The 26,149-nt window shown below is 44.8% G+C and overlaps 1 protein-coding gene across 2 annotated transcripts in view; it reads right to left on the bottom strand.

Moving 5' to 3' along the window:
* The window catches only part of HSPA12B (heat shock protein family A (Hsp70) member 12B), a 222,207-nt gene that overhangs the window by 173,722 nt on the left and 22,336 nt on the right, over nucleotides 1-26,149 (bottom strand). For both annotated transcript variants that reach the window (XM_069205226.1, XM_069205221.1), the window contains exon 2: nucleotides 9,807-9,867. In XM_069205226.1, coding sequence (XP_069061327.1) covers nucleotides 9,807-9,849 — 43 coding nt within the window. In that variant the 5' untranslated portion in view covers nucleotides 9,850-9,867. The remainder of the gene's footprint in view (nucleotides 1-9,806; nucleotides 9,868-26,149) is intronic.

Consider the following 26,149-nt stretch of genomic DNA (forward strand, 5'->3'; position numbering starts at 1 on the left):
ACTTGTTCATAATACGCAGAGGGTGGTCCACTCTCTAAGGGTCTTTGTGCAGTGCATGGACAACCTGGGTATTTTTGTACCACTGTGGAAAGGGCTGGCTCACGCACCCCTCTATGGGGGACAAGGTTTGGGGTGCTAGATTCTAGGCTGGGATCGACAGGGGAAAGAGGTTACCTATGTATTTAGGGGCATATTTACGAGAGTATTGCGTCATGCTTGCGGCATGCATTGTGGTACTTGCGTGACGCAAACCTCCAAGTCATATTTTTGAAGCCACTAAGGCCAGTGGCTCCAAAAATACGGAGTGATGCAACGCAGTGCAAATCGCTGTGCTGCATTATCCTGCACAAGGGAGGCGGTCCATTGGCATTGTGTGTGTGTTCCCACGCAACTCCTATGAGTTTTGACACATTTCCAGATTTACCAAACCTGGTGAACCTGAGAAAGGGCCAAGAAGGTAGGCCTCCCCAGGAGCCGCGTAACGAAGAGAAATATCTTCAGTTATTCAGGGGCGGCTCCTCCACTGAGGCGGAGGAGCGTCGCCCCTCTGGTTTATCCAAAAAGGAAAAATAAAATGATACTAACGTACATTACGTTATCATTTACTTTTTCCTTGTAGGGCGGGGTGGGGCTGGGCTTCGCTGGAGGGAGGGGGCCCGAGGAGGGCTGGCCAAAAAGACATGTGCACTTTGCATGTTCTCTACCTGGATGTATTGCACAGCCGGGTAGAGAACATGCACAGGCTCCCATTGCCAGTCTGAGAGGCAAAGCAGATCGCTCAGACCAATCACAACGCCGCTTTCAGCAGCATCGTCATTGACTAGGAGCCTGGGCAGCTGGGAAGAGGACGGGGAGAGACAAACACGTCTCCGCTCGAAGGTAAGTGTTTATGTTTTTATTTTAGTTAATTTATTTTTTTAACCCCTGTCCTTTTCACTCTGTCCCGCCCCGCCACCCCTGTTCAGTGGCAGCCGCCACTGTTGTTACTTCCTCTTTCTATGTGTGCTGCATTCTGCAGCACACATAGATACAGGAATATGTCTCTAAGGATTGTTTTTGTGCAGTTTTCCTGCTCAAAAACAAACCTGCATGCAGCGGACACACCCTTGCACCATGGTACAAGGGTCCCTGCATTGGATCTAGGCAGCCAAAAGGGCGTCAGCACAGGGAAAAGGCAGAAATGCGCAGTATTGACTTAAATGTGGCGCATTCTTGCCCTTCCCCCGTCATGCAGCTAGGTGACCTGCTGCATTGCACTGCGCCACTTTCCCACAAATATGGGCCTTAATGTCAGAATTCTGGGTAGATTATAGTGTCCTATGGAGGTGTTCTGGTCTGCTTGAAACTAAGGCTCCCTCTGCTTCTACCCCAGGAGGTTTACGTGAGCCCTGAACCTGCTCCACTGACCCCTGTCCAGCCCCTGCTGCAGGGGCAGTCCTACTCCCTGTGTCCTGTCTGCGTCCACCTAGCATCACTGCTTCTCTTCAGCCTCTACACTCTCTCAGCAGTGACTGCTGCTTGACTCTATGTAAAGTAGCAGGCAACAGGGACGTGTGTTTGACATCAGTAACTATTTTAACTCTGTGGTGCACTTTAGCCTATAAAATGTGTGACCTTGAGAACATATGTTATGCTACATGGGTGTCATGCAATGCAGGCCCTTTGGTTAGTTTACTTGCACATACATGTGTTTGTCTGTGGTACTGCATTTAGCCAACGAAAGGTCATCTTTGAAGATGTCTGTGGACCAATCATGACCAACGGGGTGAGGGCGGAAGGTGGTGGTGTGTTGGGAGTTGAACCTTCTCTGTGGTTGTCTTCTGAAGGGGCAGAGGTCATGGCAACCTGGAGGAGAAAGCCATATGAGTGTTAGATGCTTTTTGGTTGCTTCTGTGGGGTGTGACGTAGTGAGGATGTGGGCCCTCTCGGCCTACACCCAGTACTTAATTTGAGCCGGTGGTTACAGGCGGGGCCCACCAGTACTCATTTTTGGGGACTTTTCCTCCTCAAATTGTGACCTAGAGCAACAGAGGGAAAAACATAAAAGGGGGAAGCAAAGAGAAAGACGCAAAAACCTTGACAAAGGCAGAAAGTAGGGATGCAAAGGAACCTGCAAGAGTGAGATAAGGGGGCAGGGCATGCCTGGGGATGGAATAAAGAGGCCTGAGGTGGAATCAAGACTACGCATTCTTGGTATGTGACGCCCTCAATATTCATAGCCCTGGCAGCGGGCTTCTAGACAAAATTATTGTTTTACACACTAATCACTGCCTCCACTAACCCATGTCATCTGTGCCAGAATGCTAAGGGCCAGTTTTACCACAAAGTGGTGCAGTGCGTAGCTGTGCCAAAATTGGCAGCGCTGCACCACGTCACTTTAGAAACACAGAGATGCACCATTTTTACTAAAATATGGCACACCCTGTGTTCCCCCTGCTCCGGAGCTAAATATAGCTGCCAACGCAGGCACCATATTGCAAGGGTGTCTGCATTGAGGGGATAGATTGTTTATGTGCAGGAAGGCATCCCTCCCTTCATATAAACAATCTACAATGGCGATTTGGCACTTCTAAGTGTGCTGCGGAATGTCAGAATCATCATTTTGGAATGATTGTTTATGTGCAGGAAGGCACGCCTTCCTGCACATAAACATTCATTCATGGCCTTTTGCTCTTTCTGTGTGTGCTGCAGAATGGAGCACACATGGAAAAATTGAAAATGAGGAGCACTAAAAGTATTTCTTTTTGTTGCGCCATGCTAACGCCACCCCTGGGGTGGTGGTAGTTTTTGGCTCTGCCACAGATTTGCAACTTTTTGTAAATCTGGGGCAGCTTTAAAAGCAATGGGTGTTGCGATGAAACGCCCACACCAACACCGATTGCACGCCCCTCTGATGCAGAAAACTGTGTTGGGAGGGCACATATTCACAAGGCTGCGTTAAGCCAAAAAAAGTGGCAAAGCACCACCTTGTAAATATGGCGCAGTGCACAGCGCCACAAAACGTGATGCTCTGGTATGCAAGGGCCTTGTGAACCTGGCCCTAGGTGTCTTGGTAGGCATTGCGCTATGATTGGACAACGGCTCTTCCTCCGTGTCACAGGGTTTGTGTGATTGGGTGAGTGGACAGTATTCCGCTGATTGAATTTCTGTGAATGTAAAACTCTCAAAGAAACCTCATGATTCTTACACCCACACATTACTACTATGCACGAGTAGACTTATGGGCTTTGGCACTTCACATACTCTCCCTAAACTAAGATGTAACAGTAGCAGGTTTCCAGGCGAATATGTGACAGAACAACTAGGTCCTAAACAACTATAGCCTAAACCACTACTGATAAACAACTAAAAAGTCTCTACAACTAAGTACTGAACAACTACTGTCTGAACAACTACTGTGTCTGAATAACAATTGCCTGAACAACTAATATATATATATATATTCTAAACAACTAATAAAGCATAAAAACCAAAAGGAAAACCTTACCTTAAAATTAGTTGTTCAGGCAATTGTTATTCAGAAACAGTAGTTGTTCAGACAGTAGTTGTTCAGTACTTAGTTGTAGAGACTTTTTAGTTGTTTGGCAGTAGTGGTTCAGGCAAGTAGTGGTTTAGACCTAGTTGTTCAGGATGTTTCCCTTCCAGGCATCCAAGTTGGAAAGTTATTTGACATTTTTCCAAGCTGCTGTTTCCCCAGTGTGCAGTTGTACACACCGTTGCAGAGTTGTACACAGTGGAGCACGGCAGGTTGTGGTGCAAATACACATTTTATTTCAGTTTTCTTTTTCTCTCCATAGAGAGTACTTTTTTCCCGAGGAGAGACCCCTTCTCCTACACTCCATGATGTGTGGCTGTGATCCATTCCCCGCCAATGCTCAAATTCGTTTACTCCCTTTGCTGCAGCAAAGCACTGACCATTTGTGAAAGGGTCACACATCGTCAGGGCCACTGGAATTATGCGATTGTGAGGCCACGGCGATTTCCACATAATTATAGATTTGCCATAAAACCCATCATCTAACACATAATCTGCAGAATTTAACATAAAAAAACATTTTGTGTCTGGCTGAAACGGTTTAAAAGTTACTAAAAATGGAGAACACATGTTGCCGCACAGTGGAGGGCCCCTGGCAAAGCTAGACGGGTCACCTTTCAGTTGCTTATTGCTATATTGGGGTGCTAAACTGGTATTAATGAGGTGCAACCAAGGCCCATACAGTGTTACAAAGTTTAAAAATGACCAAATAATTAAGTAATACCGCTACAAGATGTGGTGAAACTGCCACATTATTTGCCTTTTCTTGCCACATATTTTACTTAACCCTGCCACATAAGTTGGCCTTCTCTGCCCCATAATTCCAATGGCCCTGCACATGGGAGAGGAAAACAGTGCAGGCACGCCATCTATAGCATATATAGAACCATATAAAAGAGCAAGCAAGCGGATATTCATAAATAACAGCAGGACAACCTACCCAGACAATAACTGCTTGCACCAGAAGCGCCCTTCTAGCCACTATCTTTTGTAATGTTTGTGTGCTGTTGTTCGGATGGATTTTGTAATCATTGCATTGAATGCTAAAAAAATGTAATGAACCAAGATGTGAAATGTTAATGCAGTCCTGTCCCTGCAACCTCATCACGGCGTGTCAGCGGGCCATGTGGATATTTTTAATAATAGAAACCCCACCTTAAGATGTGTGATGGCATTTTACCCATTCGCTCATGTATGTAATTTTTTCCTACCTGATGTTTGTCCACAGGTAACACAATGCGGCCTTCCATATTATTGAGAATAATGCATTTCTCTTATAATTCTGCCTCACATAGCAAATGTACTGCAACCCTGATGAAGCTCATTGTCAGGTGAAATCAGACCGAAACATGGCAGCAGTCACACGTTCTTATTCAGACAATAAAATCATTGACTGTCAAGATTATCATGGATAATCATTGTTGTGTGAACAGTGGAGTGGGCTGCATTCAGTCTCTTCAAAACCTATATGTGTATTTATTTTCTGTCTGTCAGTCCAGCATAACTTTATTGAAAGCAGAATAACACCACGGCTTCAGCCCTCCCCACCATCCCCACCCGCCTTTTCCCACTTTATTCTCCTGATGCTTCACCTGTCCCAATAATGACTAAGGATGGTTCTTTTGTTGACTCAAAATGCACCTTTTCAAAAATGTCACCCTTGGGCGGTGTAAGCTCCTGTTCATATTTTCCAATACCACCGACCCACCGATGACATGGCCTACTCTTTATAAAGGACAGTGTAAACCATCCAGACCCAAAATAGCACGTGAGGGGAAGAGGAAGGGAGACTTCCGGCAGGGGCTTCCTGTCATTCACCAGCTGTTCTGGAAGCCCCGCCCACGCGCCATCTTGTATACTGAAAGACTAGGTGCGGCTTCCTGCAGGGCCCCTCACCCTATATTCAGTAGGAAAATATTTGAAGTACCACATCCTGGTGAAAGGGCATTCATAGGGTGACTAGAGATGGCTTTCTTCAGGTGTGGATAATTTCAGCCCTTCACCAACTAGAGGGTGCACTTTTAGCAAGTCTGTGAAGTTCACATTCCCAAACATATGGGGCTAAGGGTCTCTGAGGGCTGTCAAACAGCATTATACCATGGACATAATATTGTTTTCCATATGCTTATTATAACCTTTCTTTCATTTAATCTCAGTATTTTGAAAAAAGGACATCCTGCCCAGTTGCTAGGTGCACCTTGTCGCAGGGTAGTATATTGAAAACTTGCCCATATGGTTTGCTAATCACACACAGCCACACTTAGCCACCTCCTGCTTGGAGCTGTTTACACATTTCTTCAGCTAGGTGTTTGTCAATACCACTTTAACATTTGCATGTGTTTGAGTTTGATAATATCACTAGTGTCATTCGTTTCGTCGCTTGGTGGCATGAGAACATTAATGTGTTTTTATATAGCGCTTCATGCCACAGTTTCTTGGTGTTTCTAAGCACTGTAAGTAATATGTTTGAGTCTTTCCTAATTTAATGGTACTGAGTTTATCGACCTGAGAATGATGATAGACTGAGTTGGCTTGATCTCATTAGTTGCAGCCCACAACACTATTTCGCCTTAGCTCGATGAGTTAATTCTGTGGCATGATATCCTGCAGTAAAGCGCTGACATTTCTTTGACAAGTCAGAAGGATGTTTAAAGTAGTCTATGGATATATGCTTAACAGGGACACGGCCTAACTACCCAGCCGTAACCACGCAAGCGGTACTACGCTTGCCTGAACCATGCATGTGCCTGAACCACAGACATGCATGGTTAAGGCAATATGCACAGGCGGGTCCGGCACAGTGAGAACAGCAGGGAGAGGAACGTGGCGGCCGGGTAAGTGGGGCTTGGGCGTAACGTTTAAGGACAGGAAGAAGTCGGAGGGCTAGGGGGGAATGGGCAGTTTTTTGGGGGAGGTCGGGTTGTGTTTTTTTTTTTAAGGGTTCGGTGTTGGGGTTTAGGGTGGAGGGAGGCCGGAGTAGTTTTTAGGACAGGTCGAGGTAGGTTTTAAGGTTGAGGGCTGGGGCAGGAGGGTCGGGTAGTTTTTAGGGCAGGGAGGTGTAGAGTTTAGAGTTCAGGGTGAGGGCAGGTGGGTCGGGGTAGGTTTTAGGACAGGGTGGGGTAGGTTTTAGGGTTCACAGTGGGGCGGGAGTTGGGGTAGTTTTTAAGACAGGGAGGGGTATGTTTTATGACAGGGTGGGTGGGTTTTAGGGTTCAGGATGGGGTCGGGTAGTTTAAGGGCAGGGCAGAGTTACTTTTAGGGCTCACGGCGGGAGTGTAGGGCTTAGGGCAGGGGGTAGAAGGGGCAGTTTTAAGGGCTGGAGCAGGGTGGAGTATGGTATCACGTGTAACGGGGCAAGGCGGGGGACAATTTACCACGCATGTCCCTTTACCATCAACGAAATTCGTTGTAAGGGCATGCATGGTAAAAGCATGCGTGGTAAAGACGCGGTTGTTGTTGTGACCGGGTTCTTAAGGCATGCGTGGTTCAGGCATGCGTGATTCCATCATACAACCTGCTTAACCACAACAAGTACAAATACCACTTTTCATGTCAAATTCAAAACACGTCACCGCTATGGGAGCTAACAGTCACAAGGCCAGAACTCTACGCCCATTTTTCTTACACAACCTTCCATTTTTAGGGCATTTCAGCTAATAGCGCTGCACCGGGTGATGGCCAAGAGCACGCAGGGTTTGCAAACCTTGGTGAACAGCAACAAAAGAGTCTTTCATACTATTATTAAATCTCAATAACCCTGATGCAGCTCTTGGAGATCCGACAATCGCAGTATCTAAAGAGCAATAGGATGTCACATTATCCAAACTTTGGGTGTTTAGATATCACCTCCCCTGTGCATGGTTGAGTTGGATCCTACATTCTCAATACTCTACTGTTAGGGCCAGATGTAGCAAAGGTTTTTACCCTTTCTGTGTCTATGGGAAAAAGAGTTCGTACATATGGCCCTAAGGTACCCAAGGTGGCCAGATACGACTGAGCCACAGGCTACCGCATTAAACACCACTGCTGACTAATGATCGCCTAGTCTTGATGAAAAGTCTGCAACAAATAAAAAAGGTGTAAGAATGCAAACTTGTAATACAGCATTGCCAGTTGGTAGCAACATTTCTATTTTAATTAGATGGTTATTGGCAGTACGCAGCTCCATAACACACCTCAGAAACCCCTCTTGATTTTCCAGACCTACAGCTCGAACCTAGGTGTAGGCCTACCTACCCAATCAAACACGCCCTAAAGCTCACCAAACAGCAAACCAGCCTCAGGTTGATGTTTAGTCAACTTCTTGTAGAGATTGTCTAAAACCACAAACACACTGTTCATTGTGGATTGCTGTTTCAAAAACCAGCTTCTTCTAGGGTGATCCGTTTATCCCTTATGCTCATGCTCCTATTTCTTTCAGGGTATCCTGTGAAAATACCTTAGCACTGGCATTGGCATATGAAAAATAAATCATTCCATAGGATATGTTGTGATTCTATAAATCTCCATTATGCATGGTTGTTGTACCACTTCCCCTTCAAGAAGTGAGAAACTGTGGGGGAATCTAAGCAGTTACCTTCTTCCTTCTAAAAAGGTGCACAATCATATCTTGGGTATCAGAGAAGTGTAACCAGAAATATAACCAGGGCTTGAAGACTTGCTTACTATTCTGATATCAATTGTAGGATGCATTTTCACAATGCCATAAGGTAATAGTAAACTGGAGCATTTTCAGTTCTTTACCGTATACTTTGTGTAACAGTGCCACAGAAATGTGTGTTTAGTCCTGTGTGATAAGATGCATATATGCATTTCCATTGTTCACTTTATAGTTTTAAATACATTTTTCTTTCTTTCTCACGGGATAACATTTAATTTCTGATAACTACAATCTTGGAAAACCCTCTAACATCAATTTTGTATCTAACTTCTAACATGCTGGCCTACCTTTTACGCCACAATGTCTGCAGCTCAATATAAAGACCTTTAGAAAGTTTCCTAATTTCTTCCCTCACACATCACTTCACCACCACACAATCTGTACACCAATGACACCTTGATGATCATTAATAACGTATTGTTTTGTCCAATATAGCAGATTATTCTCTTTACCCATAGACAGTAGTACTCATTTCCTATAGCATAGTAATCACAGAAACAGCCCAAGTAATTTCTTATTCTTCATATTCACAAACTAGCTCATGCAGAAACCACATAAGCATTGGTTATGGCCTGGAGTTTAGAGTAGCATACATTCAACCCATCGATAACGTAAAGAGTCGTGGTCAGTTGTCATATGATCCATTGCCCTAGTGGAACTAATATTTCTTTAAACTTTGAGATTACAGGCCCAGTATTCGATAAATGAATATTTGGTCTCTTGAAAGACCTCACTTGAGAGGCCCATTCTATGGCGGCAGATACTTGCCGGTCAGAAGAAGACTCTCAACAAAACGGAGGGATTTTTGAGGGCACCACGCTTGTGGTTGAGCAGTCGTGGCCTTCGTGGGCTGAGATCCCTCCCCACATCAAGCCCTGGGCAGAAGCTCCCTTTTCACTCCAGACTATGGAAGCCAGTGTGCCGTATGGTAAGGTCATCCCAGTATGACATTAACATGTCATCTCACCTGGTTTGAGTGGATGGAGAGACAGATGATTTACTTACATCAGTCTTCATCGGTCATACCAATCATCGATAAAGAATTTCTAACAAACATGGAAGGGGGCATGGGCCACATTTGCTTATTTTAGGCATTTTTCCAGACAACCGGGCCCGTGTCATATGGACACCTCAAGGCTTTATCATTTATTGAGCCTGACGTCAAAAAAAGCAGAACTTGGCTGATAGTGACTTGACGACATAGGACCAGTAACAGCCACGGCACCAATTGTTTTTAAAAGGTCTAAAGCTATCATCAACAACAATAACATTTTACAAAATCTATCACAACCAACAAAAGTATTGCAAAGAGACAACATAGTGTCACAAGCAGGAGTAATTGTGACAAATATCCACTGTTTTAAACCCCCCCATAGGAATGAATGGGATCGTAATACGGCGGACCGGATATCTGCCACATTTGTGAAGGAGTATTCCATCCGCTAAAATCTAAATCAGGACTTTAGAAATAGAAATGTAAAGCATCACAGACTAATAAATGAGTAAAGATGTCATGGCCTGTATTTGCTGGATTTAGTGTTAAGTCCACTTTAGTGCTAGCCAGTGAGATTGCAGACTATCTAAGGCCCATCAACGTCATTATGTGCTTACCTATTTGAAGACTGTTCATGCTGGTGTCCAGTAGTGTTGACATCTTGCCTCACCAGTAATGCTAAAAGAAAGAACATACACAAAAATAATTAGATCAGGGTGGATTCTTGAAGAGGTATGTACTAACATTGAAAACATCCTATATGTCAGATTTCCCTTATCTTTTTAAATTTCCCTTAACATTATTGATTATCCTATATCATATAAATGTGTACTGATGTGCAAAAACAGTGAAGAAAACAAATTTTCAGCATTTGAATCTGCCTAAATAGAATGTAACAGGCTTTATGTCAGACTAGAGGCTGATTTAGAGTTGGGTGGTAATGGAAAGCCCTATAATTTCTGCAATAAGTGCTAAATATGGAGCACAAGCTCTGCCACATAATTATTATGGAGGAGGAACTCTCACTAGTAGATGTTCCTCCACATTCTCACACCCTGCTTTACAATAGATGCACATTTGGGGATAGTATTTTGTTCAAGCTTTCGCCAGGGTTTTCGTAGCGGCATTGTGATATGCATGGACATCTACAACCAGATATGTTACGTCAAATTGATGATGCTGGTGCTACAAAGCTTAATTTGGGGTAGTAAGCGCTATATAAATGCAATTTGAATTCAATTCAAACTTCTGAGTCCAGAGAGCCTCAAAGGGTTAATGTTTGCTGGAGGACCTGGATTTGAAAGACAGGAAGACTTAGCTGAGAAATTACCCTGAAGCCAAGAAACAATGCTCCCAAATAGCAACAACGGAAAAGTGAACACATCAGACATGCTGCATCAAACCACCTGGGAGCAAAGCTAACTACAGCCTCTCAGAGGCCCCACAATGCTCTGCAGATGTAGGGAAGGCGGCAGCAAAGGCTACACTAACAAAGGCGCTGCTTAATGAAATCCAGCTCTGTGAGGTGACAGTGAGATGAAGCCAGCATTGTCAAAGCCACTGGAGCCGGCACGACTGCTCGGAGTATGTCTGGTGTTGTCCTTAGTGTACACGTCTGAGCATTCCAAGGGAGAACCCCGCCTCTTTCAAGTGGTGTCCATTTCACTTGAGTGTGACTTTAAACAAGATGGCGGGTAACGTGCTATTGATGGGGAGGCCCTAGATGGGCGGGCTCATGTGGGGGGTAAATGTGATTACTCCTCCAGCGACTATCACTTTTTGAAAGTCTTGCATAGATGGGATTATATTAGAGGGATCAGCTACCTCCAAGGGCGTAGGACTTGAAGAGGAACCTGCCCCCTCCTTGATTGTCGGCCATAACAACACTATGGGCCTGACTTCGATCTTGGCGGATGTGTTACTTTGTCACAAATGCAACGGTTATTCCGTCCACCCTATTGCAATCTCCATAGGGTATCATGGAATTGTAATGCGGCAGACGGGATGTCCATCATGTTCGTGAGGGAGTAACCCTGTTCATCAAGATTGAAATCAGGCCTTAAGACTCCCTGCTTGTCCCTCCGCCATTTTTAAATCAGGCAATTTCACTTGACTAAAGGGGACATTTCCAATGTGAAAAAAGAAAGTATGGTTGTGCCATGTGCATTATGCACATAATTTGCCCCAAAGACGCTCATCCAAATGGCCACCTCATGTGCAATGTATTGGACGCTTTCTGGTCCCATGTGCCCCATACAATGGTAAGACTGATTCCTAAATTAACAACACAAGATCACTAGAGCAGGCCTCAGTGAGAAAAGCATGCAAGAAACAAAACAGCGCAGTCTACATATTACATTTGATATGAACAAATATACTTGCAGTAAGTTGGGAAGGCATATCTGTCTCGGACAGAAAAAAAGAACAGGAGAAAGTGATATCAGCTCCTGACATTAAGGTATTGTGAGATTTTGGGTGCAATGATGGGTGTAATTTTGGGTTTGGAAATGAATGTCTGTGGAAAAGAACAGCTCATGAAGGAGTAACTAGATGAGGATGACGGGCGAGAAGGTAATGACGCGATTACTTACCAGCAATCATCATTATTCTGAGTCCAGCTCTTAATTGTCACAGTCTTAAATTCCTTCCCTCCCAGGTCCCCTTATTACTGGACTTGATTCACAGTGTTTTTGTGTGATTAACTACAGAAGGAAGTGATGTCAACTTTAACTTCCAGGTGTTGTGGGAGTTTGGGTGCAATGTTGGGTGTAATTTTAAGTTGGGCTAGGCAGTCAATGTCAGTGCAGAAGAAGAACAACTCATGGAGTAGGGACTGTGATGAGGAAGAGCTGGACTCAGAGTAAATGATTCAGCTAGAAGTACGTTTTGGTGGGCAAAACATAAAAAGAGATAAATTCCAGTAAAAAAATGACCAAACGATGGACAGATCGTTCGCTAAGAGATTCTTTTAGAGACCCTAGAACATTTGGTGAACATTAGGAAGACTCTGGTACCCAAGAATATGTTTCTGAAAAAAAGAAAAGGAAAAAAGTGATGTTCACAGACTGCAAAAAAAAAAGTACCTCCACATAGCACAGTGAAAAAAACACAAGTTAAAAAAAACAACAGTAAAAGCATTTGGCTACGCTCCGGAAATAAGGTCAGATTTTCCCGCCAAGAAGAACTAAAAAAAATTGCATGAGACTGAACCCTGTGGAAATGATTCAACACACGTCCCTCCAGTGGTTTGAGTAATGTCTGAGAAGGTTATAAGTCTGCATATTTGTTTTTCATTTACAGCCATCCATACTGGAGGAGGTCATGCGGTCCACAGACCACAGGAAATGTGTATTAATTGAAAATCAAAAGTAACATCATTTATTTTTTAGTTTTTATGTTATTGTTAGTTTATAACGTATTGAAAGTTACTAGCGCCAAGATACCCCCAGGGGTGACAGTGCTGTGCTCTACAAATACTGAGTGATTGATTGAAACCCTGTGGACTGGAAGGATTCCTGCTGCAGAGCGCTAGTGAGAGTAGGGCCAGAAAGAAATTAGTGTGTACAGCAGTTGGGGCAGCCAAGTCAAGTGCTGCGTGGGTGGTCTGGACAGCTCTGCCAAGTTTTCCAGGTCCATGCAAGATGTCCTGCTCCAGTCCAGTTTTTTTCTTTGAATTCTGGGAATTGTAGGCTTGTTTATTTAATTGCAAAAGAAGACCGAAAGTCCAAGAATTTAAATGGAGAAAAAAACTGGACTGGAGCAGCACATCACACATGGACATGGGAAACCTGGCAGCTGTGTCTGGAGTCTGCTTCAGTGGCTAGGCCTCAGAGGTCGTCTGGGGTAGTAAAGCCTTGGAAAGGGATGCTAGAAAGTACATGTCAGTCTTAGCCATGTCCCTGGCTAGCCAAGGTAGGAAGGAAGGAGTGAAAGACCAGAGGGCTGGTGGCATCCTCAGTCCTGAACCAGATGAAACAGGGTCCTCTGCCTTTCAAGAGATGTGTTTTTGGGCCTCTTCCAAATTAAAGTATTTTTCTATGCTCCTGGAGAGAGGTAGCACGTTCCCCAAGATGAGCCTCGGCTGCAGGAACATCTTTGGTCAAACTTTTTCGGGGTGAGCGGCGGATTATCAGTAAGGTCACAGTGGTAGATCTCAAACATCTTGTTGAGAAATAGGGTTGGAAAACTAGTTAACCCCTTGAGGGCCATGGACGTAATGGTTACGTCCGTGGCTGCGCCTCTCGGGTGCCACGGACGTAACCATTACGTCTGATTACAGGCCCTCGGGGGAAGTGCTAGCACTCCCCCTGAGGGCCGCCCCCGCCCCTCCAGGTCAGGGCTGGAAGGGGAATCGCTACCCCCGACCACCAGTGACGTCTGATGATGTCAGCACGCAAGAGCGTGCTGACCTCATCAGAGGTCACCTCCAATCTTCCAGTGCGATTGCAGAAGAGAAATGGTCAGCATTTCTCTTCCGCTCAGGATGAGGGGGGCAGCAGAAGCATGAAAGGAAAGGCCTTTCCTTTCAAGTCTCTGCAAGCATTTCTGCTGCCCGATCGCGATCGGGCAGCAGAAATGCCCACTAGACACCAGGGATTTTTTTTCTTTGAAATGGACATGAGGGGAGAGGCCCCTTGGGCAAGGGTCGCTCCCAGTGGGGCCAAATTGATTTTAGGCCATTTCTGCCCCCCCACCCCCGGGGGCAGATCGGCCTAATTATATTAGGCCGATCTGCCCCCAGTGGAGACAGAAGCCACTTGACACCAGGGATTTTTTTTTTATACTAACACATAAGGGGAGCGGACCTTTGGGCAAGGGCGGCTCCCCGGTGGGGGGGGGCAAAATATTTTTAGGCCTTTTGTGGTCCCCCCCAGGAGGCAGTTCGGCCTAGGCCGATCTGCCTCAAGGGGGGGCAGAAACCTCTAGACACGAGGGATATATATTTTTATATACTTTATGTTTTCATGTATGGAGGAGCGACTTTCTAGGCAAATTGTATTTAGGCCATTTCTGCCCCCCTTGGGGTCAGATGAGCCTATTTTTGTTAGGCCAGTCTGTCCACAAGGGGGGCAGAAACCACTAGACACCCGGGATTGGTATGTGTATGTGTATGTGTGTGTTTTGTTTGGGGGGGGCTGCCCCTGGGGCAAGGGTCGCTCCCCATGGGGGCACATTATTGTTGGCCATATCTGCCCCCCTTAGAGGCAGATCGGCCCAAGCCCAAATAAATGGGGTCAAAGTTGTTCTGCCCACCAATGGGCGGATGGGGCAATTACCCCGATCCACCCCCGGCGGGGGCAGAAAGTCTACTAGATGGCATGGAATAAAAAATAAAAAAATAGTGGGGCGGTGGCTCCAACCAGTAAGGGCCTGGTTATGCCCCCACCCCAACTGAAGGAGGTAACAGTATTTCAGCTCTCCCGCCGCACACTAAGACATCTTATCCCACGGCAAGCAGGAAGAAATTTGATTATTTGGGGTTTTGGTTTTACATTTGGGCCATGAGAGCTTGGTAACTCTCAAAATTCCCCACTTGGAATGGTGAGGGCTGCACTTTTTTGACTTTGGGACGCTGCCATGTAGAAAAATCTACAAGACCCAGACACATCTGAAAACTAAACATCTGGGTGAGTCCGGGGTGGTGTGCTTCACATGCGCCTGCACCATTTTCTTACCCACAATACCCTGCAAACCTCCAACTTTGCTGGAAATCACACATTTTTCCCACATTTTTGTGATGGAACCTTCCGGAATCTGCAGCAATCCACAAAATTCCTACCACCCAACATTGTCTCATCTATACCGATAAAAATTCTACTGCACTTGTCAGCCTAAAAATGTTTTTTTTCAAACTGCCCTTTTGGACCCGCTTTGGTTCCTCCTCAATTTCAACATGTTTTTGGCTCTTCCTTGTCACAGGCACTTGGCCCACCTACACATGTGAGGTATAATTTTTACCGGGAGACTGAGGGGACCGTTGGGTAGTAGGAAATTTGTCCTGGGGCGGTGATCCCACACAGAAATGTGGGAAAAAAAGTGATTTTTTAGCTAAATTTGAGGTTTGCTGAGGATTCTGGGTAAGAAATCATTGGGGGATCCACGCAAGTCACACCTCCCTGGACTTCCTCAGGTGTCTAGTTTTCAGAAATGTCTGGGTTTGGTAGGTTTCCCTAGATGGCTGCTGAACCCAGGACCAAAAACGCAGGTGCCCCCGACCCCCCCAAAAACAGGTAGTTTTGTATTTGATAATTTTGATGTGTCCAGATAGTGTTTTGGGGCATTTCCTTTCACGACCACTAGGCCTAACCACACAAGTGAGGTACCATTTTTATTGGGAGACTTTGGGAAATGCTGGGTGGAAGGAAATTTGTGGCTTCTCTCAGATTCCAGAACTTTCTGTCCCCGAAATGAGAGGAAAGGGTGTTTTTTTGGCCAGATTTTGAGGTTTGCAAAGGATTCTAGGTAACAGAACCTAGTCAGAGCCCCACAAGTCACCCCATCTTGCATTCCCCTAGGTGTCTAGTTTTCAAAAATGCACATGTTTGCTAGGTTTCCCCAGGTGCCGGCTGAGCTAGAGGCCAAAATCCACAGCTAGGCACTTTGCAAAAAACAGCCCTGTTTTCTTTGGGAAAATGTGATGTTCCCACGCTGTGTTTTGGGGCATTTCCTGTCGCGGGCGCTAGGCCTACCCACACAAGTGAGGTACCATTTTTATCGGGAGACTTTGGGGAACACTGGGTGGAAGGAAATTAGTGGCTCCTCTCAGATTCCAGAACTTTCTGTCACCAAAATGAGAGGAAAAAGTGTTTTTAGGCCAACATTTGAGGTTTGCAAAGGATTCTGGGTAACAGAGCCCTATCAGAGCCCCACATGTCACCCTATCTTGGATTCCCCTAGGTGTCTAGTTTTAAAAAATGTTCAGGTTTGGTAGGTTTCCCTAAGTGCCGGCTGAAATAGAGGCTAAAATCTACAGCTAGGCACTTTGCAAAAAACATGTCAGATTTCAATGTAAAAATGTGATGTGTCCATGTTGTGTTTCCTGTCACGAGCATTAGGCCTACCCACGCAAGTGAGGTAACATTTTTATCGGGAGACTTGGGGGAACACAGAATAGCAAAACAAGTGTTATTGCCCCTTGTCTTTCTCTACATTTTTTCCTTCCAAATGTAAGACAGTGTGTAAAAAAGATGTCTATTTGAGAAATGCCCTGTAATTCACATGCTAGTATGGGCACCCCGGAATTCAGAGATGTGCAAATGACCGCTGTTTCTCATCATCTTATCTTGTGCCCATTTTGGAAATACAAAGGTTTTCTTGATACCTATTTTTCACTTTTTATATTTCAGCAAATGAGCTGCTGTATACCAGGTATAGAATGAAAACTCTTTCCAAGGTGCAGCTCATTTATTGGCCCTGGTACCTAGGGTTCTTGATGAACCTACAAGCCCTATATATCCCTGCAACCAGGGGACTCCAGCAGACGTAACGGTATATATGCTTTCAAAAATCTGACATGGCAGGAAAAAGTAAAACGTAGAGAGAAATTGCTGGGTTTTTTTCACCTCAAATTCAATATTTTTTTATTTCAGCTGGTATTTTCTGTAGGAAACACTTGTAGGATCTACACAAATTACCCCTTGCTGCATTCAGAATTTTGTCTACTTTTCAGAACTGTTTAGCTTTCTGGGATCCAGCATTGGTTTGAGACTGATTTCTGTCACTAACTGGAAAGAGGCTGAAAGCACACAAAAATAGTAAAACTGGGGTATGTCTCAGTTAAATGCCAAAATTGTTTTCTGATTCAGGTCTGCCTGTTCCTGAAAGCTGGGAAGATGGTGATTTTAGCACCGCATACCCTTTGTTGATGCCATTTTCAGGGGAAAAAAACACAAGCCTTCTTCTGCAGCCCTTTTTTCCCCTCTTTTTTAAAAAAAAATACATTTTTGCTGTATTTTGGCTAATTTCTTGGTCTCCTTCAAGGGAACCCACAAAGCCTGGGTACCTCTAGAATCCCTAGGATGTTGGAAAAAAAGGACGCAAATTTGGCGTGGGTAGCTTATGTGGTCAAAAAGTTATGAGGGCCTAAGTGCGAACTGCCCCAAATAGCCAAAAAAAGGCTTGGCACCTGAGTTGGGTCCAAGAAAGATGGACCTGCATTTTGAGAGTTGAAATTGTACGCTTATAAATTCATGTTAGCTTTGTGAGTGCAAATTATCAGGTGCACAAATTGCACCAAGTTTGGCAGCACAGAAAGGGGAGAAATGTGGCAAGAGTGCATGTCATTCCTCCTTACAAACCACCCACATTGTATTCCCATTTTGTATTTATTGGCATTTATATAGCGCAAACCTAGCTGTGAAGCAACAGAGCACTGTACATCACATGAAGGGTTAGGAGACAATCTACCGCCGTGCCTGAGCTATACCCAATCATGCCACTGTAATAGCCCCATCCAGCATAAAAACAATGTAGTTGCCCCCCTCCTCCCCAGAAGACATTACAGCTAAGAGTTTCCCACAATTGATATTTAACATGTTGGAATGGGTAAGGGTCACCAGCCTGCTTCTACATGCGTGGTGGCCTTGTCCACAGCCTTTTGCCTCATGTGAAATCCATGGTAAAAATTGACTTGGCCAAGGACTATGTGGCTGTGCTGTTGACAGATTCTGGAGCCCATACCCATTGACGAACCTCACAGGGTGTTCCGCCAACTCATTTATTTTGGCCTCCAGGTTTACGGTACTTCACCCCTAGAAGTTACAAGATCCCCCGCCAGTTTCCTTCTGGTGGATAAAAATTTGGAACATCTATGCTATAGAAGAACTGATGGCCACGATAAATGACAAAATGCTTAAGTTTGAAAAGAAATGCTCAGCTTTAGAACTTCTACGAAGAGAAATTGTTGTTGACAGGGGGACTGACTTGCCAATCAGACACTTTCTATCTCTGGTGTCTGTCTGCTTTCTGCCTGCAGAGGTCAAGGAGGTATAATGCAATCTATCCATTATTATTATTCTCATTAAATTCACATGCTTCACCGAAATATGAGTTCTGAAGGTGTGGTTTTGGAATATTGAGGAGGGAACAACGAGGTCACAAAATATCATGACCAGAATATCAAGGACTAAAATATTGATGGGTAAGTATTATCTATATATTTTTATATATAACTCTACATATCCAGAATTCGAATTATCTATATATTTTTTATGTGTAACTCTACATATTCATACTTCGATACTTCGTATATATATATATATATATATATATATATATATATATATATATATATATAATATATTATTTTTTTCAAGGTATATAGATGTGAAGTTAAGAATGGTAAATCTATAAGTCCTTCTGTGCACTTACCTTCTTGATATTTTGGTGATCGATATTCTGGTCATGACAAGTCCTTAATTTGAGCAGTGGTTTCCCAGTGGGGGCCACCGCTGCTTGTTTTTCGGGACCAACACTTATTTTTTCCTCATTAGACTTTCACCCAGAGCAAAAGAGATTAAATACACACCAAACAGGGAATGAAGGGGGAAGAGAAAGATATAAATACTGATAAAGGGAGAGAGCAGGGATGAAAAGGAGTCTGAAAGAGTGAGATGAAGGGGAGTGTCTGGGGTAGGTTAAAGTGTGTGGGATGAAATCATGACAATGTGCTACAAATCCACTGTGTGAAATGTGAAACTTTGTGAGTGATCAAGCCTGGGGGTTTTAGGAAGCAGGAAGGCCAACACCCAACAACAATCTGATAGAAGTTGAGGTGCCTTGATACCTTTTGTTTTCTCACAATGCGCTAGCTCACATTATAAGCGCTGCAATGATGTTTGTTTTTGCCTTAAAAACAAATGCTGCCAAGAACATTATTAAAAACCTCGAAGGCTAGGTTTTCAGAGACCAGCCTCAGGACTCACTGCTACAACCTTGAGTTACCCTGAGCAGTGCCACAAGCACCCTCCTGCCCCCTGCCCCCTCATTAGGGTGCCTGGTACAACATGTTTTTTGCCCCCCCACCAACAACCTCCTCCTCGGATTCCATCACTACCACCCGTCAAAAGTGACCCTCATCTCTCCGTAGCCTCTCTCACATACATTTCATTTGTTTCAAAGTGTTGGTAAAGTCTGCCTTTACTAACCCACTCAGCTATCCACGTAAAATACAGTTCTGTTCTTTGCAGCAGGCATATTAACCCGTTGTGCTATTTTATGGCGATTCAAAACTTCCACTAGACAAAACTCTGATCTCTCTCTTTCGCTAGCAGGAACATTAATCACAGAAGAGTTATCTTCACATTTGTATTGCTGCCTGAAAGCTGGACACACAAGGAACTCAGCAGCAGGTGCTTTTAAATTGTAAGTTATTGCGACACACAGCGCTCCCTGTCCCCCAGGTCAGCGCCCCCCACGCCGGTCAATGCCCAGTGCGGCCGCACCAGTCTCACCGCCCTGAAGCTGGCCCTGGGAGGGGAGGTCACCCATAGACTGCAGACCACTGATTTGAGAAAGCACTAGTTTAAAGAGGGCACTGCTCCTTACCACTGCCTGCTCACGCTGCAGTAGATAGAGGGGTGAGACCCTAACGTGCTTCGTTCAACCTAGTACTGAGCACTTTTTGTGCGCAAATGGGAGTTTGCACTGAATTTGGATTGCAGATCATGTAATAAAAAAATCACTTTTTCCCCCACACAAACTTCTCCAACTAAGACCTGGCAAAATGAGTTGAGAGAATATACAGTTTATTGAGAGTCAATTGTAGATACTTGGGCTTTGTGGCTAGAAAGTTGCCGAGCCAAGGGCCACAGAACACCCAGTTTGAATAGTAAACATTTACTCATTCTTAGCAAAAAGGTTATCTCACAGGCAGCAATGGTCCTGTGGACATAATGTTGTATTGATAGATTGTACTAGAAGTGCGCTGTCTTAACATGGTAACCTTGCAACCAGGGTCAAGTATGTTTAAATATTCAAAACAATTGGTAATTAGGCCACTTCAGGAATGGAATGTTGCTTATCAGCAAACCCGGAAGTTCCCCTCCCAATGCAAAACTGTGATTTCTCTTGTGTTTTGTAAATAGGATTTAACATCCCTGGGCCTATGGCCCATCTCAGTAAGTTGATTTGTGTCCATGGGTGAGATTACATATACACATAACACTGGACAAGAGTATGCCTGGTCAGTACTGTACATGGAACATACAGGGATATATGTCCATATACTGATGTAACACGGGTACCAGTATTACTGCTTCATCAGACTATATTGGGACTACTTAAATGTTATGTTTTAAAATAAAGTTTGTGATCTTTGAATGGCCTGTCGAACATCATGTTTCACCTTCTCAAGGTAATTTAAGACCTGCTTCTTCCAAGAGTTTTATGAGATACAACACAGTCAATTATTGAACATTTGTTGCTATTCCATAAGGTTCTTATCACGCTTGCACTCACCTTTCTGTCGGTATTTCTACACATTTGAAGAAGGAACACCAAGGATTTGCACACATAATTAAGAACGTATCTCAAATGTTTAATGCACTATCAGCAATTCACAGTTCCCTGGAACAAAATGATGTTGCATGTAATCAGGCTTGTTTTAGGTTTCTGGGCATCCTCATTGATGCCAGTATGGCTCTGTGCCCTCAGATCTCAGATGTTCTAAAAAAAAGCTGCTTCTATCAGCTGTTTCTATGAGATGCATCCTTCCAGTCCCGTCAATGCTTGTGTATCTGATGGTACCCATGCACATCTTCTGTTCATTGGATCTGTATCGATGACCGCTATGCGTAATGGAAGTTGGTGTTTAGTATAGTGTTGAGGAGGAGAGCCTGGTTCTATGAGTCTTTCAGGTTTTGCAACCCGAATAGAGTTGGCCTTGGTCAACCAAATCATATTTTCTTACAGTGCAATTCTTTAAGCATTGTATTGTACAATAATTGTGCAAACTTCGTAAAACTGACCAGCTCTCCCTGGCTTTACGCTGCCTCCATTAGCTACCTGGGCACCTTTGTTATCCAGCAAACCTTTGATAATCAGGAACCTCACCTCCCTGGGGGGGAAATCCCCTAAACCCCAACCTGTCTTCAACCTGTATTCAAGCTACTGCTAAGGATCCCTAAATCTCATTTAAGGAGCCCAGAAGGATGAGCTTTCAGAGTTCAAGGTGTAAACTTTGAGATCTCCTTCCTAAAACTCTTTGGCGTGAAGGTTTGAAAGACATTTTTTTAATTGACTCTTCGTCTGATAACTTTTTTCAGGGTTTGTAGGAGCCCTGTAACTTATTACTACTCTGGTTGAATATAGCACCTCGAGACCTTTCATGGTAATAGTGTGCTTGAAAAAATATTGACATAACATATGCAGGGGCAAGCTGGGAAAACTGTACATGTTTTCTGAAGCTCTGAAGCTGTCCTTTCCAGGCTGGGTGCAGCGTTTAACCATCTCCCCTTGAGAGACCACCATGAAACAATTATCCCTTAACCTCGACGTTTGCTGCTAAACGTTGTAATTAGTGCATTGTGGTGCTGTGTGCTGGGTAATAAATGGGCCTCAGAGGCAGCCGCAGAGCACTTTTCCTAAACACTGCTCTCCAAGGGACTCCCACGAAGACTTGGACTCCCCAAGAAGTTACAAGTCAAGGGATGCTGTGCATTGCCAATGCCAGTGTTTTCTGTACTTTGCCTGGGTCTGGATGTAATGACCGGCTCTGGGTCAAGTGCTGGCCTTCCAGCACACGCGGCCTCAAGATCCAACATTTCTGCTGCACTCTGGGACATTATGGTCTGGCGCATGCTCAAAAACAACATGGGAGGCTGTGAAGGCCCATGTGAGAGGGCTAAGAATGGGGACAAACAGTGGGTTTGTGAAAACCAGAGATACTGTGGTACTTTATGTAACGAAGCCACTTATACGCAACCCTACACCACTAAGAACAAAGGAATGCATGGGACACAGAACAAGGGCTTCGTGTCAAGGCGGGGCTCTGTATGTTCCTGGTCTTTCTTTTCTTCGTGACCAAAAATAAATTAAGAGGAAAGGAAAGCAGCAGCCAAGCACTACTGTACATCACTAGGTCCTTCCATCTTTTACTTCTGTTCTCCACAAATGTGGACGCATTGTTACACAGTAGGACTGATTGTTCATTGGTTGACACTCTCTGGTATGCACACATACTAGAATGGAAAACGTGATTTAGCGACTCGCAAAGCATAGGACTGAATTATGGCTGATGCCGTTGCCAGTTCACAATTGCATCTGCGCTGTACGAGAAGAGCTGGCCTTCAGGAAGGCTACTGGATCCACCGCTCTCCTCCTCAATACTAAACACCCGCTACCATTACGCATAGGTACCCCGATAGAGTTTCAACGACCAGAAGATGTGCTGGTGTACAAGTATCTGAAGCAGCATCAGTGGACAAACGCATAGATGAACCACTACAGGACAGAAGAAGCCATAAGGACCACAACCAGGTCAGATCTTGCAGCACAGCTATTTACAAGAGGAACAGGATAATGATGGCCTAGTTAAACATAGAGGTCCACCACAGAGGTCCATCCATATCTCTTCTCTGTTTCAATTCTTCAGGTAGAGTCTAGCACAAAGGTAGACGTGTACATGCCTTTCAAGCTAATCCTCTTACCCAAACTTACATCATCAACAATCACCAATAAGGGTTACAGAATGTTTTTTTGTTTGTTGATGCCTGGTTAGATTATAAAACCTACTATCATTGCTAATCTCAGCCATGAATCAGAAACTGGAATCCTGGGAATAGCAGCCAAGTGGGTATTTTGCTGTCTTCTAATTACTGTTACTTCAGCCATGCGATGAATCAGTCAAACTCTACGATTTACTTTGCTTGTCCTGAGGAAGGCTACCATGAACTGTGCACATGCCGAAACGTTAACAGGGTTTTCCTGTAACCTGCCCTCTTTGTTCAATCATTTAACTGATATTTATTATCACCAACATATTCCAATATTATTAATAGTTATATCATCTGTTTGCCCAGCTCCCTCCATGAATGTGTTCATGCATATCAAATAGATGTAAAAGGCTTTGGATATAGGCATTTAATAGCCATTATGTATTGCCATATTTGTATTACTTTGGATATTTTTAATATTAATACATCAGTCTATTGCATGCCTTGCAAGTCAAACTTGTTGAACTGCCAGTTGAGCACCTGGGTGGTAGTATCCAATGGAGACCACGTACCACTAAGAACTGCCACAATGGTATTATGGAGCGGGTGCAGTGGCTGTTGCTCTTGCACTATTAATGACTGAATTTCCTTCCCCCGTGCAAACTGCCCCCTCCTGCTTACACCTCAACTGGAGAAGACCGGTAGTAGAATATAATGTGTAGTTTGCACTCCATCACTTTTGTCTAGACAGATCACCTTGGACCGGGCCCTGTACAGTACACTGGACCACTTCTGAGCGAAGGGATGCTGGGATAGCTGTGCCCCTCTGCTAGGACCAGAAGCCGCTGTTACATATGCCACTGTTGTGGTTCTTTAGCCATTACCTTACTCCTATTAATTTAATATCAAAGTTTTTAGAACATTCCCAAAAGTCAGCAGTGAGCTCAGTTCTTGGACTTCTAAAGGCAGTGAACCAGACTAGAACAGCAGCTCTGCGTTCGCCCACGCGATGGGGTATAGTTGTTGTCGTTTGCAAGAGACCAGGATGACTTGGTCGAAGATAGCGTTCTGGGGCATACTTTTTCATTTTTTTCCTACAGATAGACTGGTGTACTTTCCTGGAGGCACCTAGATGTCAAGTAATCGATTATAAATACAACTTTGTTCCTCACAGGGTACCAATGAAGTGAACTTAGCCCAAATGAACTTTCCTAAATTTAGTAACAGACATGCATATGATGTAAGCATTTTTATTGACTCATATATCAAATCTATCCACGTTTTAGTTAAAACGTATATAAAACAGAAAACTTATTGTAGGAGGCTGGACTGGCTTGTAGTGAGTACCAAGGGGTACTTGCACCTTGCACCAGGCCCAGTTATCCCTTATTAGTGTATAGGGTGTCTAGCAGCTTAGGCTGATAGATAATGGTAGCTTAGCAAAGCAGCTCAGGCTGAACTAGGAGACGTGTGAAGCTACTACAGTACCACTTAGTGTCATATGCACAATATCATAAGAAAACACAATACACAGTTATACTAAAAATAAAGGTACTTTATTTTTATGACAATATGCCAAAGTATCTTAGAGTGTACCCTCAGTGAGAGGATAGGAAATATACACAAGATATATATACACAATAGCAAAAATATGCAGTATAGTCTTAGAAAACAGTGCAAACAATGTATAGTTACAATAGGATGCAATGGGGAAACATAGGGATAGGGGCAACACAAACCATATACTCCAAAAGTGGAATGCGAACCACGAATGGACCCCAAACCTATGTGACCTTGTAGAGGGTCGCTGGGACTATTAGAAAATAGTGAGAGTTAGAAAAATAACCCTCCCAAGACCCTGAAAAGTGAGTGCAAAGTGCACTAAAGTTCCCCTAAGGACAAAATAGTCGTGTTAGAGGGTGAATGCAAGGAAAACACAAATCAGCAATGCAACAACGATGGATTCCTGTCTGAGGGTACCTGTGGAACAAGGGGACCAAGTCCAAAAGTCACAAGCAGCTCGGAGATGGGCAGATGCCCAAGAAATGCCAGCGGTTGGTGCAAAGAAGCTCTTACTAGGCTGAAGAACTGTGAATACTGCAGGAACGACAAGGGCTAGAGACTTCCCCTTTGGAGGATGGATCCCCCACGCCTTGGAGAGTCGTGCAGAAGTGTTTTCCCGCCGGATGGACGCCAACAAGCCTTGCTACACGCAAATCGTGCGTTTGGCGTTTTTGGACGCTGCTGGGGCCCAGGAGGGACCAGGAGGTCGCAAATTGGACCTGCAGAGAGAGGGGACGTCGAGCAAGACAAAGAGCCCTCACTGAAGCAGGTAGCACCCGGAGAAGTGCCAGAAACAGGCACTACGAGGATGCGTGAAACGGTGCTCGCCGAAGTTGCACAAAGGAGTCCCACGTCGCCGGAGACCAACTTAGAAAGTCGTGCAATGCAGGTTAGAGTGCCGTGGACCCAGGCTTGGCTGTGCACGAAGGATTTCCGCCGGAAGTGCACAGGGGCCGGAGTAGCTTGCAAAGTCGCGGTTCCCAGCAATGCAGCCCAGCGAGGTGAGGCAAGGACTTACCTCCACCAAACTTGGGCTGAAGAGTCACTGGACTGTGGGGGTCACTTGGACGGTGTCGCTGGATTCGAGGGACCTCGCTCGTCGTGCTGAGAGGAGACCTAAGGGACCGGTAATGCAGCTTTTTGGTGCCTGCGGTTGCAGGGGGACGATTCCGTCGACCCACGGGAGATTTCTTCGGAGCTTCTGGTGCAGAGAGGAGGCAGACTACCCCCACAGCATGCACAAGCAGGAAAACAGTCGAGAAGGCGGCAGGATCAGCGTTACAGAGTTGCAGTAGTCGTCTTTGCTACTATGTTGCAGGTTTGCAGGCTTCCAGCGCGGTCAGCGGTCGATTCCTTATCAGAAGGTGAAGAGGGAGATGCAGAGGAACTCGGCTGAGCTCATGCATTCGTTATCTAAAGTTTCCCCAGAGACAGAGACCCTAAATAGCCAGAAAAGAGGGTTTGGCTACCTAGGAGAGAGGAAAGGCTACTAACACCTGAAGGAGCCTATCACAAGGAGTCTCTGACGTCACCTGGTGGCACTGGCCACTCAGAGCAGTCCAGTGTGCCAGCAGCACCTCTGTTTCCAAGATGGCAGAGGTCTGGAGCACACTGGAGGAGCTCTGGGCACCTCCCAGGGGAGGTGCAGGTCAGGGGAGTGGTCACTCCCCTTTCCTTTGTCCAGTTTCGCGCCAGAGCAGGGGCTAAGGGGTCCCTGAACCGGTGTAGACTGGCTTATGCAGAAT

The sequence above is a fragment of the Pleurodeles waltl genome, chromosome 1_2 (assembly GCF_031143425.1).
Source record: "Pleurodeles waltl isolate 20211129_DDA chromosome 1_2, aPleWal1.hap1.20221129, whole genome shotgun sequence".
In the NCBI taxonomy this organism is placed as follows: Eukaryota; Metazoa; Chordata; class Amphibia; order Caudata; family Salamandridae; genus Pleurodeles; species Pleurodeles waltl.